At 37.2% G+C, this 17,293-nt stretch overlaps 1 protein-coding gene across 1 annotated transcript; it reads right to left on the bottom strand.

Annotated features, from left to right (window-relative positions):
* Positions 1-5,508: 5,508 nt before the first annotated feature.
* LOC121386603 (uncharacterized protein MG039 homolog) lies at positions 5,509-17,220 on the bottom strand. The gene is made up of 7 exons (XM_041517559.1): positions 17,060-17,220; positions 15,519-15,672; positions 13,553-13,759; positions 12,241-12,398; positions 11,184-11,302; positions 9,050-9,257; positions 5,509-8,384 (listed from the first exon to the last, which is right to left on the bottom strand). Exons 1-7 carry the CDS (start codon positions 17,197-17,199, stop codon positions 8,144-8,146), a joined length of 1,227 nt encoding a protein of 408 aa, XP_041373493.1. The 5' UTR covers positions 17,200-17,220; the 3' UTR covers positions 5,509-8,143.
* Positions 17,221-17,293: the final 73 nt, after the last annotated feature.

The following is a 17,293-nucleotide window of genomic DNA, read 5'->3' as shown; positions in this document are numbered from 1 at the left end:
TTGCGTGTGCATGTAACTTTTAAAACTGGATGCACGCGGTGCATGCTAATATTTTTTAAGTACTGTGTATTGCATAAAAAAGTTGATAACTTGTTTAATACAAAACACAAATATTCGTACATTTTTGTAATAGGCCTATTATAGATTTTCTAATTTGATCAAGAATCAGTAATAAACGCAGTTGTATAACGTTCCGGTACTGTTAATAAATAAATATAGGTATTGCCGAATAATTCCGAATAGCTTCGTATAAAAAAAAAAACGGAGTTGCCTTATTTTTGGTGCATGCAGAATTTTAATGGTGCATGTAACTTTTTTTTCAGCATGTACCTGGTGCTTGTAGATATTTTTTTTCATTTCTAGCCCTGGTGTAGGAGCATGTTAAAATATATCGCACTCGCAGTAGTCCCATACTTAAAGGGTCACTCAGACAAGGCTTTAGCTCTGATATGCTTATTAAATGGAATTTAATGCACCATATTGCCCAATATCAACAAGTGTATTGGTATATCAGGACTAACTCTGTCACCAACAATTTGCGATTTTTTTTTTATTTGGAAAAAATAAATTATTGTAATAATTAACAAAATAGCTGTGGGTTTTGCATTTTTGAGATAATTTGGGGAAATGTTTTGATCACCCAAAGCTAGCCCTGTATATTAATTTAATAAAACAATAAAAAAAGTGAATGCTATTATATGTAATGAGAGCAGACATTTTTAATCCAAGTTGGCTGCCCCCAGTTAGCAGGATTTTGACATTTGTGTATAATTAATAAAAACAATTACGCATTTTGCATTTGTTAGACTGTTGATGGTTCAGGTATGCATCTTTCCAACTCATAAGGCTCATATTTGACCTGAGTGGCCGTTTAATGATAGCATACATGTACGTGTATGATGGACAGAGCTATCTCGGGTGCAGAAATGGAAAATATTTCACTAGCCCTCCGGACCAGAACCAACTAAAATGTACTAGCCAGCCAGTATTTCTACTAGTCCATAGATCAAAATATTGTTTAACAGTATTATAATATACACTTCAATGATAGATATAGATTTGACAAAATCAGTATTAATAACACTTGGTTGGCCAAGTGAACAACATCACATGGCAAAAAAAAAGAAAGAAGAAGCCCCCCCCCCCCCCCCCCCCCCCCAAAAAAAAAGGTTTACGTTTGTCAAAAAATGACAGATCGCCAGTCAGACTAGTAGTCGTATTGTTTCAACTAGTCCGTCAGAATTTTTACTCACATTTGGCAAGTGGACGAGTGCTTTCGGCACCCCTATCTTATGAATCTGCAGTCGTTATTGTTTGATGTAACCCTGTGGTAAAGTGCTTACCTGATGCACAGTAAGTGGGCCTATTGGGTTATTTTGTAGTCAGTGCTGGTGTATCAAAGGCAGTGCTGTAAAGTGCTTGCCTGATGCACAGTAAGTGGGCCTATTGGGTTATTTTGTAGCCAGTGCTGGTGTATCAAAGGCCGTGCTGTAAAGTGCTTGCCTGATGCACAGTAAGTGGGCCTATTGGGTTATTTTGTAGCCAGTGCTGGTGTATCAAAGGCCGTGCTGTAAAGTGCTTGCCTGATGCACTGTAAGTGGGCCTATTGGGTTATTTCTTGTAGCCAGTGCTGGTGTATCAAAGGCTGTGCTGTAAAGTGCTTGCCTGATGCACAGTAAGTGGGCCTATTGGGTTATTTCTTGTAGCCAGTGCTGGTGTATCAAAGGCCGTGCTGTAAAGTGCTTGCCTGATGCACAGTAAGTGGGCCTATTGGGTTATTTCTTGTAGCCAGTGCTGGTGTATCAAAGGCTGTGCTGTAAAGTGCTTGCCTGATGCACAGTAAGTGGGCCTATTGGGTTATTTTGTAGCCAGTGCTGGTGTATCAAAGGCCGTGCTGTAAAGTGCTTGCCTGATGCACAGTAAGTGGGCCTATTGGGTTATTTCTTGTAGCCAGTGCTGGTGTATCAAAGGCCGTGCTGTAAAGTGCTTGCCTGATGCACAGTAAGTGGGCCTATTGGGTTATTTCTTGTAGCCAGTGCTGGTGTATCAAAGGCTGTGCTGTAAAGTGCTTGCCTGATGCACAGTAAGTGGGCCTATTGGGTTATTTTGTAGCCAGTGCTGGTGTATCAAAGGCCGTGCTGTAAAGTGCTTGCCTGATGCACAGTAAGTGGGCCTATTGGGTTATTTCTTGTAGCCAGTGCTGGTGTATCAAAGGCCGTGCTGTAAAGTGCTTGCCTGATGCACAGTAAGTGGGCCTATTGGGTTATTTCTTGTAGCCAGTGCTGGTGTATCAAAGGCTGTGCTGTAAAGTGCTTGCCTGATGCACAGTAAGTGGGCCTATTGGGTTATTTTGTAGCCAGTGCTGGTGTATCAAAGGCCGTGCTGTAAAGTGCTTGCCTGATGCACAGTAAGTGGGCCTATTGGGTTATTTTGTAGCCAGTGCTGGTGTATCAAAGGCCGTGCTGTAAAGTGCTTGCCTGATGCACAGTAAGTGGGCCTATTGGGTTATTTCTTGTAGCCAGTGCTGGTGTATCAAAGGCTGTGCTGTAAAGTGCTTGCCTGATGCACAGTAAGTGGGCCTATTGGGTTATTTTGTAGCCAGTGCTGGTGTATCAAAGGCCGTGCTGTAAAGTGCTTGCCTGATGCACAGTAAGTGGGCCTATTGGGTTATTTTGTAGCCAGTGCTGGTGTATCAAAGGCCGTTGTATGTGCTTTGCTGTTTGTGGGATGATGCGTGCAAAAGATCCCTTTCTACTAAAGGAAAAATGGTGCGGATTTCCTCTCTGAGTTACCAAATGTTTGTGACAACCAATAGCCGATGGTTAATAAATCAATGTACTATTGTGGTCTCATATTAAACAAAAACATAAGTTCTCTCTATCAATAATGTAATAAAACATTTTAAATGTTTACCCACTTTTAAATTTTTTTATTTTATATTTATAATTGTTTTACTTGTTTGGTAAACCGTAATGAGTTGAATTTAGTCATTTCTTTTGCTATAGACTATAAGCTCACTGACTCAAAAAAAGAAATCTACAATATATATACTTATATAAGCCTTAACAAATGATTTGTTTTTATGAAATAAGCTGTTTGTTAATTACCATGACAGTTTAAATACACATTTCCCTGTGATAAATTATCTAGCTGAAATATACATATATATATATTTTTTTTTTTATGTATTACAGCTGGCCTTATTTATTGTAAGTTGCAATGAAATATGTTTGTGTGTGTAAGTTATAATTTATATCCAATGAAACCCCTCTAAACCGGACACCCATGATACTGAGTACAAAGGCTGGTTATAAAGGGTATCTGGTTTAGAGAGGTTATGTTCTGTACTGATATTCAGGGCCGTACCCTGATCAAAATCCGAGGGGGTCACTAGTTTTTATAAACAAATGAAACACTATACAAATTAAACCCTGAAATATTTTCTGGAGTTTAAAAAACAAAAAACAAGTGAGGGTACGGCCCTGATATTTAAAAACAGACTGAAAAACATCTAGTTTTGAGGTAATAACAGTTTACAGAGGGTCTGGTTTTGTGGAGTTTCACTGTATACATCAATATGTATATGGGCAAAAGTAATTTTTTGAATTATCAAAAGAATTCATCATGAATTTTAAAATATTTTAACTTGTGTATAATAAGAATACATGACAGAGTTCGAACTTAAGAATTTGTCTCCCACGGCAATTTGAAAAAGAATTGCTGTGAAACGGACCACAGACAGCAATTTGAAAAAGAATTGCTGTGAAACGGACCACAGATAGCAATTTTTATCCTGCCTTTGGCAATTTCTTAAAAAGTTACATTTGCAGCAAATAAACCTGACTGAAAGGTTATTTTGCTGTATGGAGACATATTTCAAATGTGCAAATTTTAAATACTGGCAGATAAAGTACGGCAGCTGGGGCATAGCCAGAGAGAGAAAAAAAACGTGGCAAATTCCAGACGAGGCAAGCGCCTCATCCGCTTCATGCTGGCTACGCCATTGGCCAGCATGACCAGGTATATATATTTTGCCATTGTTGAGGAGCTTCACCGACGACACAAAAATTCTGTCGGTGAAGTTCTCTACCCACGGCAATTTACATCTCAAAGACGGCAATTGCTGTCGGTGCCATTGTTAAGTTCGAGCCCTGCATGGAAGTGTTTTAGAAGGCAGTGTATGAAGCTTTTGACACCCACAAGTTGTTATTTTCATGTGTGTTTTCTGTTGTCACACGTTTGAGGTACTCAAATCAGCCTTGTCCTTGTCACCAGCTTTGTTATTGAAACATTCCACTTCCATGGACAAAATAAATATTTTCACAAAGGTGTATTTGTGATCATTTGTGTTTAACAATTTGTTTTACTTTTTGAAGGAATTTATTGATGACGGCTATAGCACTTTATTGGTGACGGCTATAGCACTTTATTGATGACGGCTATAGCACTTTATTGGTGACGGCTATAGCACTTTATTGGTGACGGCTATAGCACTTTAACTGTTAGGGGTGTGACATAGCCCATTATAGTTTGAAGTGCGGTCGGTCCAGGATTGATCTCCATCGGTGGGACCATTGGACTATATCTCGTTCCAGCCAGTGCACCACGACTTGTATATTAAGGGCCGTGGTGTGTGCTATCCTGTCTGTGGACTGGTGCATATAAAAAAACGTATAGTTTGTTTTATTCAACGACGCCGCTAGAGCACATTGATTTTTTGCATATAAAAAATCCCTTGCTGCTAATAGAAACCTGTAGCAGCTAGGTTTCCTCTCTAAGACTACTCCGGTATGTCAGAATTACCACATGTTTGACATCGAATTGCCGATGATTAATAAATCAATGTACTCTAGTGGTGTTGTTAAACAAAACAAACCTTATTTTAGTTGGAAAAATGTAAAGCAACTAACCATGTGTGAAGTAAAGCAACTGCATTTAGTGTTTTCGATGAATAACCAATTATCTCATTGTATTTATGCATTACTAGGGTTACGTATTGAACATCCATACCACATATCGCATCCACTGATCACATGGCACACAAATTTAAGATTAAGATGTTTTCAATTTGTGAATCATGACATACATGAATGTATATTTAGTCCCTAGTGAAAATTAAATGATGTATTCAAGGATGTGAGAGGGGCTGGGGAAAAAAAGCTTACTGTGGCCGGGGTCAGGGGCCGCTCAAGGGCCCTTGAAGGAAAATTGTTGTTTGCAACCCCTGGAACTGCCAAAAATTGCATTCAATGCTAACAAATCTAAACTGGTTATAACTTATAATATAAGGCACGCATCATAAACTTGAAACCGTGAAAACATGCAAATGAACCTTGTGTGGTCAACAGTATTGAACATCATGTTTTTGGGTTTTTTCAGATGAAATGGAAAAGTGCGTTTTCGTGTTCCGCTTAGCTCTCACATCCCTGTGTATTAGTGGTTGGTTGATACAAGTAATAATTGATCACAAAATTTCATCTGCTTAATAAATAAGTGAAGTCAACAAACTAAAAGTTGTAGTTTATTGAATAATGTGAAAGTAAAATAATAATATTGAATGTAAAATCATTGTATTAAACAAATAAAAGTAATTAAATTTGAAAGATAACAGTAGTAATTATGAGCTGCACCAATGACAACTCAAATCAACAATTATATTCACAACAGTCACTGAAATGAATACTAATACTAGGTCAGTTTTTATTTACATGTAAAATAATGTAATGATTGGGAAATAAAAAATGTATTTCCATATTATAAAGAAAATATAATGAAAATATATAATTTGTGTGTCAAATCATTAAAAATTGCATTATTATAATTAATTAATTAATTTATTTATACTTATTTTTGTTATTATATAAAAAAATAAGATTCAATCATGGTGTCCTGGGCATACAACTCAGTTATCTGGGCTGTCTGTCCAGGACAGAGAGTTAATGGTTAGTGAGACAGAAGTCATGTCGGTATAGTACGTGGCCTTACACCTACCCACCGAGTAGTTAAACACACTCTGGATAGCATGAGCCAGTACCTGAAAGCGAACACAGTACCTACTAACCTGACGTCTTATGGCATAATATAATTAATTAAAATAAAATTAGTTATGCAGGAATTATTTCTTCATAATACAGTTTCCATCCATAGATGAACATTGGAGAGTGATCTGAAAGACTGCTAATTAATGTAAACTTCATTCCATATTGTACATTAAATAAACTAATTGTAAGCAAAAGTGATTGTAATATATAAATTAATTCAATTTATATTAATTTTGTTCTGTTAATATTATATAATTTAACAGTGTGTGTTGTTTGAATATTAAAACATTCTCTCACATCTATGGGTGTACACAAATTGGATTCATTGTGTAATATATAAGACTATATTCTTGTTTACATTGACTGAAAAGTAATATTTCTGAACAAAAAGCAAAACCCTGTACCTGGTAAGCTACAGTTATCATGAGTAATTATATATATTTATATAATATGTGTTTATAATCTGACTAACTAATTTTGGTTCTCCATTGTACGGATAGCTATTATGTATCGGTACAAACATTTAACCAACAAAAAAATGCAATAATTAATTTCTTCGAATCCTGTTGTTGTACAGAAATCACACTGCTATAATGATTTCAATAAAATCATTGATAATATTGCATAACATTGATTCCAGAAATTCTCCAGGACAAATCATTTTACACTAATGTCCTTCTGAAAAGCTCTTCTGAATGGTCAGGTTTGTTTTTCCATTTTTATGTACTTCATTTAATAACATACAAGATAATAGTAATTCTAATACAACTTTCATATAAGTCTCTTTTTTTCCATTTGTTAATTGTCATGATAAATTGGACGATAGATGTACATTGTCATGGGCAACCAGTATTTATCATGATGACAAAATTTTGAGAACTTGTCTGATATGCTGTCACTTAGCCTCATATGTGGTGTTTTTGTTAGTACATGTATATTAATTCCACGTCTTCCGTTATATTTAAATATCGATATAAATAATTTTCAAAAAATTACTAACTTGAGATAAAACTGATGTTATTGTTATTATTTTGTTATTATTTCGTGCCATTGTAACTTTAAACGCTTCGTTAGTAGCAATGAACGTGTACCCATCCACCCCAAGTAAGGTCCGGTCACTGATTGGTCGCAGCAGTCACCAGCTTATGTCTTGTGGACTGCTCTTCTAGTTTGTGTTTTCAAAAGGGTGCAAGCAGGTTCATCAGAAATAATTGTATCACATTCTGAAGTACCTTATTTTTGTTCAGAACATACTTTTTGGGACAATAAAATTAATAAAGAATTAGACAAGATGGAAATGACTTGATTTTTTAAACACAATTTTAAACATTAACTGCTTTAAAATATCGCACAAATTTGAAACCGTTTGTATATTATTTTATGTATTTATAAAAAAAGTTTAAGTAAAAATATGTTAACAACAGTTATAAACTTGTAGACCTAACCCATCAACGTGGTTTCGGTACAAAGTTAAACCAGGTGAATTCCTCAAAATAATTCAATAGGTCGAAACACCGCTCACAAATGTAAAGTAATATGCCATTTGGTTTGCTCGTAATTCAGTGATGTCATGTGAAGAGAACGAAAAAAATATTATGCCATACTTTTACTTACTACAAGCATTTTCATTGAATATTGTAAGTATAAGGAGAATAGATAATCCGGTTTTTAATATTTGTCGGATTTTGTTAAAAACAATAAATTTTCTTACAGATACTGACTAATGGTGTAGTATTAAAATAGGGATAATATCACTGTGTTTCGTTGTTAACTATAAGGATTTATCACAAACATTTTGATTTAGGGTCTTAACTTCGTCTCTTCCCTAAATTGTTTTGTGATAAATCCTTATAGTTAACAACAAAACAGTGATATTATCCCCTAATTGTATGCCAAATATTGAGATCAATGGACTAAATTCATTTTAAACAAATAAGAATCCTCACCGATTAGATAACAATAACAAACAAAATTACTAATGATTATGACTTGATACCAATTGTATTAAAACTAAAATCGGACGATACAGTAAAGTTTTTAATGTAATTGGCAGTTCTTCAATTTCTTTGCACAATGAATCTGTGCTCTCAAATGCTGGGAAATTAAAGCATTGAATTCTTGCTGGTACCATATTTGGCAATAGGATGGGTCATGTGATATACACACTCATCATGGATGGCCGCCTTCCCTGGTAGTATGGTCCAATTGATTCTCTCAATGTGGGAGCTTGGACCTCTGCTCGGGTCAAGGCCAAGGTCATGGACCAGGTCACAAACATGGCTGCTGATGCCAAGACAAGCAGAAACACCTGTGGATCTTATTCCACCAACTGTGATCCATTTTCTGAAAACAAAAGTGAAATAAAATTGTTCTAATATAGTGACTTAAAGACACTACTTACCTTTTCAAATTATGCAGTTTTTACAACAATGTATCGATTCATTAAACATGATATCACTGTTGATATGATCTAAATAATGTACCAATTTTTATACCATGGCCATATTTGGGCAGTAAAAACAGAAACTGCATGGGGCACACTAGCATAGGGTCTTGTTCATTTAGACAGAGAAGGCAGTTTTCCCATGCTCATCCCCCACTAGGCATGGCCCTGTATAAAAATGTAAAGAAAATGTTTTCAATAAAAATTTTACTTGTTATTTACAGTTGGTGAAACACTTGAAATCTGGTAAAGATTACTGTTAATACATCAGGAATCTATCTGGAAATCTAATAAAGAGTATTACTAATATATAATGGACCTATCTGGAAATCTGGTAAAGTGTACTATTGATACATCAGGAACCTATTTGTAAATCTAGTAAAGTGTACTACTGACACATCAGGGACCTATCTAGAAATTGGTAAAGAATACTATTGATGCATCAGGAACCTATCTGGAAATCTGGTAAAGAGTACTATTGATACATCAGGAACCTATCTAGAAATCTGGTAAAGAATACTACTGATATATAACTGATATATAATGTGGTACAATTAATACGGACCTATCTTGATGACTGCGGATTTGATAGTCTTTGTACTGAGTTGCAGGTCGGACCCCGGTGTACTCCCCAATGATGTTGTAATCCATGAGGGAGGGGACCGTGTTGCATGCAGACTCCATCAGCCTCTCTCTGATTAGAGGCTCAGGTCTGGGTATACTGCGGCTTGGCACATCCTCTGCTGTAGGTCCAGTGATGATGTTGTCATATACTGGAGGAAAGAAAGGAATATTTGTTAAATGACACCTCTGCACCTTATTTAAGGTGATGCCATATGATAAAAGTGCTTTGTATAAGAGTGGCCATGAGAATAGCCTCAGGGCTTCTAGATTATGGTAGCCCCACTCCCATGGCTAATGATATTCAATGTTGGGCTAGTAAATTACTATTGCAATCCCCGATGGCTAGTAAAAGTAAAGTTTGTTTTATTTAACGACGCCACTAGAGCACATTGATTTTTTATCTTATCATCGGCTATTGGACGTCAAACATATGGTCATTCAGACACTATTTTTAGAGGAAACCTGTTGTCGCCACATAGGCTACTCTTTTACAACAGGCAGCAAGGGATCTTTTATGTGCGCTTCCCACAGGCAGGATAGCACAAACCATGGCCTTGTTGAACCAGTTATGGATCACTGGTTGGTGCAAGTGGTTTACATCTACCCACTGAGCCTTGCGGAGCACTCACTGGAGGTTTGGAGTCAGTATCTGGATCAAAAATCCCATGCCTTGACTGGGATCCGAACCCAGTACCAACCAGCCTGTAGACCGATGGCCTAACCACGACGCCACCGAGGCCGGTACATATCTGATTATTACTATTCTTTAGTAAAATTGTATTAACTTAAAGTAAAGTAGGGCTAGTGAATTTGTAATTGTGGCTAGTAAATATTTAAAATCACTGATCCCATGGCTAGTGGATTTTATTAAAATTCTAGAAGCCCTGAGAATAGCTGATTGTGACAAGATAATTATAACGATGTCATCAGACTTATCAGAAGCTATTCTTTTACGAGGCACTTGTATCGTGTGGTGTCGTCTTTAGTCAGTGGTTACTGGGAAAGGTAAAAGAAAAGAGATCTTCATGTATCAACACCTCAGAACATTTTAAACTATGGCTGTTCAAATGATTACTTCTACACTTGATCTAGCAGGGTTTCTGCCAGAGGATACAATGGGTATGGCACCATACCCAGATTTTTTGGCCATTTAAAAAAAAAAGTTAAACTTTTAACAAAATTAATTACTCTTATCATTAATGTATGATTTTCTTAACCCTAACCCTAAACGTAACCCATTTTCTTTCTGGGGGAGGCCCCACATACCCCCTGTTGACTGTAGTTGCATTCAGTTCCATAGCACCATACCCAAAAACTTCTTTCTGGCAGAAACACTGTCTAGATAGTGAGAGAGGAAACCTGCTACTGCCATATATAGGGCCTACATGTATCCTACATCAACTTAATAGCTGCAAAAAATCTTTTGCATGCACTTTCCTGCAGGACAGCACATACTACAGCTTTTGAATTGTCATATATGAGCTGCACTGGTTTGGATCTAGGAAGAAAAACAAGAACGGATCCACAAAGGATGATCGATCCTATAAACTCCAGAGAATCACTTGAAAGAAATGTTTTATTTAATGACGCACTCAACACATTTTACTTATCTTATATGGTGTCAGACATATGGTTAAGGAAGGAAATGGTTTATTTAACAACACACTCAACACATTTTATTTACAGTTGTATGGCGATACATATGGTTAAGGACCACACAGATATTGAGACACAAAACCCGCTGTCGCCACTTCATGGGCTACTCTTTTTGATTAGCAGCAAGGGATCTTTTACATGCACCATCCCACAGACAGGATAGAGGCCTACATACCACGGCCTTTGTTACACCAGTTGTGGAGCACTCGCTGGAACGAGAAATAGCTGAATGGGCCCACCGATGGGAATCGATCCTAGATCCCTTTAATAAAAATTCTAACATTTATTAATTGAGAAATCTCTGTCTTTTAATTTGTGGAAATTCCCACAGCTTCAAAACTACATGTACCAAGCTTCAGACCTATCGAATCAAAATTCTACTATTAAAGTTCTATGAAATAGTTTTGTGATAGAGTTACCTGTCTTGAATGTGATGATTCCTTTGCTTGTGGTACTTGGAATGGGAATGATGCTGGAATTGATCAGGTTGCTAGTTTTGGATCCAAACACAATAAACTGACCTTTCCTTGGTGCAATGCTGTAATGCACATAAACTACTATGAGTCTTGACATTTCAACAAGTACATGTATCAGGTTATTTTTAGGAGGAATATTAATCATTTCTTTCTAAAAAAATTATATTGAAACATAATTGACCTTTTTAATTACTTTAAAAAAATATATATATATCATTCACAATACAGCCAACAACACAAAATTGTCCTAAAAACATCTCTGCACATCTTTATTTCAAAACATTACTGGGAGCATGTCCCCAAACGTATTAAGCTCAGCTAGCTCATTTGCCTTTAGCGAACTCAAACTTGTCCATTTTAGAATTTTGTGACCCCCCTTCCTTTACAGAATCTTGGATCTGCCCCAGTGAAACACAAAGAAAAGGCATGTTTGGTTAATGACATCCCAGCAAATTGTAGATTATACATGGCACTTTGATGTTTAACATGGTTATTTTGACACTTAGTTTAAGTAGGAAATCTACTGCTATCATATATAGGCTATTCCTCCTGAATACCCACAATGATATTTTATATATATATGCACTTTCTTACAGACAGGACAGCACATACCACATCTTTGGTGTACCATTCATGGGGCATTACTTGTTTGGCATGGAAGAAAAATGATGGGCACACTAAGGGCAATTGATCTTATGACCCATTGCACCTTAGGAAGCACTTTACCACAGATATACATCCTGACCCACTGAAGTGTCCGCTGAAGGATTCAACAGTTGAAAACAGTCAGAGATACTTTATGCTAAATGTATCTACATTGTAGATCAATTGATCTTATTCTAATGTTGGATGAGAATGTGCAGTTTTATTTTGTGCAGTTGAAAGAATATCTCTTGGTGCACACCCCAACCAAAGGTGAATGTAATCCATTAACTGATACACAATATGCATGTTGTTACCACGGTAGATCTATATATGGGTACACACATTTTTGACATACCTGAAGTCTTGGTAACCAGCCATTTTATCCACAAGGTCACCTTGAAGTCCTGCACAGTTAACAACGACCCGACAATGAATGTCGCCATGTGTTGTATGCAAACTCCACGCATCAAACAACTCTCGCTTACAAGACAATACCTCACAGCTTGTCCTTATCTGGAAACAAAACGTTTTTTTTGTTTAACGACACCACTAGAGCAGATTGATTTATTAATCATCAGTTATTGGATGTCAAACATTGGTAATTCTGATATACTGTCTTAGAGAGAAAACTCCTACATTTTTTCATTAGTTGCAAGTGATCTTTTATATGCACCATCCCACACAGGATAGCACATACCACAGCCTTTGATATCTAAAAACAAATGTACGACCATGATTGTATTGGCAAATAATCATCCAAATGAATATTTTGCTATAGTACTTCACAACTTGGAAAAATAGTGCATACCTTTATACTGTGGTGCTATGGGCAGAATTTGGCTCAGTTGATAAAGTGCTTGCCTGGGGTGCTTGGACCAAAAGGATCTTAGACTTAGATACGGTTTTAACGTGCCCATATACCTCTATGGTTTCGAGCATGCCTACTCCGAGTCCGGCCTCCGATAAGATCGGTGGTCTGACTCAGGGCAGGAAAAACCTAACTACTATAACAATTTTAAAAAATTGAAATTTAATGCCAAAATAAAAAATAAAAATATGCCAACATTAATAATTTTTGACTGCGTCCTTAATACATATGTAATCCTATTCTATATTAATAATAAAAATTTAATTTGACGCAATTTTAGATGGGGAGGTCTAAAAATATATAATTTACCTATATAATAAAATTACTTAGTCTCCAGAGGTAAAGAGGAAGGGTAGGGGGGGTAAGGCCCAGCCCACAAAAAAGATATTAAATTTAATATTCGGAGGGGAGGTGGGGGGTTAGTGGTTAAAATGGGCAGAATTTTGAAAATAGCAATTAGTAAAAAAAGTTAATAGAATTTTAAAAAAAAAGAAAAAAAATTACAAGCCAAAAATAAAAAGAACTGACTGCTCGGTCGAATATTTATATAATTTGGAGCATTTTAGAAGGACAGTCCAAAAATAAATAAGAGAAAGAAGAGAGGATCGGACTATTTAATAATATTAAAAAAAGAAGAACTAATTTTGACATAAAATTTTGAACGGAGGTCTAAAAGACAAAAAGATCAAACCTCCTCTGAGGACCATTGTTTTTTTGTGTACCAGTGTACCACAAATTTTAAAGAAATTTATACAGTTGTCTCCCATTAATTATAAAATAAAACAAAAAAACTGCCTGCCTTTGCACCATTTAACCTGGCATGATGTGCAAAAGATATCGACGCTAGCCATGGATCAAGAATCATCTCCCCTGGTATCCAAAGTGCACCTTTTGCAGAGCGATTTAGGTACGGTTCACTTTGAAACAATTCTGATGCTGTGAGTATGTGCACGTTGGAATATCCTTTTCTTTTCGATTCCTCTTGAATGTTGAACAACTCCTGTACCTAAAAAGAAGTTAAAAGTGATGCAATGAACTGGTTGCAAATACAATGTGTTGCTACTTTATTTATTTGTAATAAATAATGACAAATTCATTTATCTCATATATAAATGTGGTACAATTAATTCAAGAATATCAGAATTGTAATAATATACTACTCAGTTCAGATTGGAGGGAATGATGGCTAGGTCTCAACTCTGTTCCTCTGTCTATACATCTACCCCATACATATAGTTTTCTGGACTTTTTTTCCGGAATGCTTCAAGATATTGTGCTGAGATTTTGTGTATATCAATATCATGTAGAGTTACAGATCAAGTTTACCCATTTTATAATACTATCTGTTGCTGCCACATAGGCTACTCCTTCCAAAAAGCAGCAAGGGATCTTTTATATGCACTTTCCCAAAGACTGCAGAGTATATATGTCATGGCGTTTGAACAGTTTGGGAGCACAATAATGGGAAAGATCTGTTTCCATCTATGGGCGTTTGGATCCTGATTGGAGTTTATGGGTGTTTAGTTAGTATCACTTGATGGAACAAGCCATGTGCATACCCTGTATTGTTGTATATAGTTAATATATACTACAATACAGGTTACGCGCATGACTTAAGTATTGGTACTAACTAAACATCCATAAAGTCGAACTAGGGCCCCGTTCCACGAAGCGATTTAAGCGCTAAGTTCACCTTATGTAGCTATACACTTATAATAATCCTGGGTCTAAAGTTTTTTTTGTTTAACGACACCTCTAGAGCACATTGATTAATTAATCATCGGCTATTGGATGTCAAACATTTGGTAATTTTGACACGTAATAATCGGAGGAAACCCCGCTAAATGTTTTTCCTTATGCAGCAAAGGATCTTTTATATGCACTTTTTACACAGACAGGAAAGCACATATCACGGCCTTTGATCAGTTGTGGTGCACTGGTTGGAACGAGAGAACCCCCAATCAGCTGAATGAATCCACCAAGGTGGTTCGATCCTGCGATGCAAGCATCTCAAGTGAGCACTCAACCGACTGAGATAAATCCCGCCCAATCTGCGGGTTAAGTTAGCTTCATGGACCTGAACATCCATGTTTCCATCAAGGACAGTTGATCCTGCAACCCATCACGCATCAGGTGATCACTCTACCACAGAGCTACAACCTGCCACAACAATTGAAATGATCATCAAGATACACAGGAGCAGATGCAGGATTTGTCCAGGGATGATGTGCTACCAAAGGCATCCAGGGAGGGGTGCAACATTTAAAAAGGGCACCTACAATATTCAAAAGTACACTAATATGCATTATACAGTATATAAATACTCCCTCAGGACACCCAAGTCAGTGAAGATATATTACACGTCCCCCACAAAACACAAATAAATTCATTGTATTCATTTGCTCCACACATAGATTTTTCTTGGGGGGTGGGGGGGGGCACTTTGAAATTCAGGAGGAGGTGAGGAAGCTGATGTACACACCCCTAGCACTCTACCCTGGATCTGCATCTAATACATCAGATGAAACAGACATGATCACTATAATTGAAATTGTGTTTGCAAATGGATGAGAACCTGTTTTTGTCATACCACTCTTCAAGTTAGTGTGGGGTTTGAGACTGGGAACACATCCATGAACATGCCAATGCATCAGAAGAGTTTTGAATATGAGCTTGCATTCAGACATGAAGTAATTAGTTGTAGAAATCAGGCAGACAAACAGCAGAGAATAACCGGTTACAATAAAAAATATGATGAAACCTACCTGATGGTCTTCCCAGGCCACCATGGTGGATCCATTTTGCCTGAAGGGGACGCCAAGTTTTTCAAAGACCTTAACAATCTTCGTCAGACTTCGCTTGATGCAGGTCAGCTCCACACTTCCAAGAGGGGCATCATACCCAGTGTGCAACATTCCACTGAAAACCAGAGTTAACAGAAACATACATGCTTTATTGGCAGAGCCAGGATTTTATATTGGGGGTGGGGGTGGGGGTGGGGGTGGGGGTGGGGCATCCACATTGGATGTGTCTATGAGTCGTGTTATGGGGTGAAAGGTGGTGGTGTACAAAAATGAGGTTTGACTGGGGGGGGGGGGGGGCATGGCTTCAATCATGACACTCCCAACCCTAGTTTTAAGTAAGAACTTTACATTAAAGCTGCAATCTTGAGGGTGTTTTTTTGTGACAAAGGCAGCTGATGGTATCTGTTAGGAGCAAAAACATGCAGGTTAATTAAAACTGTAATTAATTTTGTAATTTGCAACAGTAAAAGATACTGGATGGGGAATGCAAAGAAGAAGGAAAGAATGATTGTTTTATTACTATTATATGGTGTCAGACATATGGTTAAGGACCACACACATAATGAGAGAGGAAACCTGCTCTCACCATCCAATGGGCTACTCTCTGCAATTGACAGCAAGGGTCCTTTTATATGCAGCATCCCACAGACAGGATTGTAGCCTACATATTAGCACCTTTGTTACATCAGTTGTGAAGCACTGGCTGGAATGAAAAATAACCCACTGACGGAGATCAATCCTAGACTGACCACGCATTAGGGCTTCCACGAGTACTCGAGTACTCGGGCACAGGCCGAGTCTAGCAAGACTAGAGTCCATTCATAGGACTCGAGTACCCGTACAAGGAATAGGATAGGATAACATTTTAACGTACCTATATATCCAATTAACATTCAAGCTTAACTCCCCAGTGGTAAAGCGCTCACCACATGCGCTTAACTTTTTTTTTAGATGACATCCGGGCAAGTGGTGACAGCACTTTCACTTGCCCGGATCTATTTTCACTTGCCCGAATAATACTTTTATTTATTTATTAATTACTGATTTAAAAAAAATAAAAATAAAAATTGGTCGCCAGGCAAGCAACCTTACTGTGAGTTTTCAGTCGCCCGTTGTCATTTTCAGTCGCCAGGGGCAATCGGGCGACCGTTAAGTTCGAACCCTGGGGATCTTTTATATGCACTTTCCAACAGACAGGACAGCATATATATGTACCATGACCTCTGCTATAATAAGCAAGTTGTGGAGCACTAGGTGGTTTGGGAAGAAACCCAATGAGTCCCCCATGAGAATCTCATTTTTTTCTTCTATTTTTTTTTTTACTCCAGAAAATATACACATCTCAGGATTTAATTTGTATAGTGTTTCATTTGTTTATAATAAGTAGTGCCCCCTCTAGGATTCTGATCAGGGTACGGCCCTGAAATCTCTACTCACCCCACCCACCCGTAACGAATGACATACAAAGGGACCGATCTTAATATTGATGAACTAATTGTCACCTATTTCCTGCACTCGATTCTGATACAAGGTGTTCATTTTTCTCCAACAGTACACAGTTATAACCGGCAGATGTCAAATCAAATAATACAGAACATCCAATCACGCCTCCTCCGATAACACCAACATCGAATATCTCCATTTTTAAGTAAATAAAAGGGAAATAATTTTGCTGATGAAGGAAAACATTAAACTTGGTGCTCTAGACACTGAGAAGAAATCAACAAAGAATAAGA

The sequence above is a fragment of the Gigantopelta aegis genome, chromosome 2 (assembly GCF_016097555.1).
Source record: "Gigantopelta aegis isolate Gae_Host chromosome 2, Gae_host_genome, whole genome shotgun sequence".
Lineage (NCBI taxonomy): Eukaryota > Metazoa > Mollusca > Gastropoda > Neomphalida > Peltospiridae > Gigantopelta > Gigantopelta aegis.
Note: the sequence above shows the minus strand (reverse complement) of the source record. Positions and strands in the feature narration are given on the sequence as shown.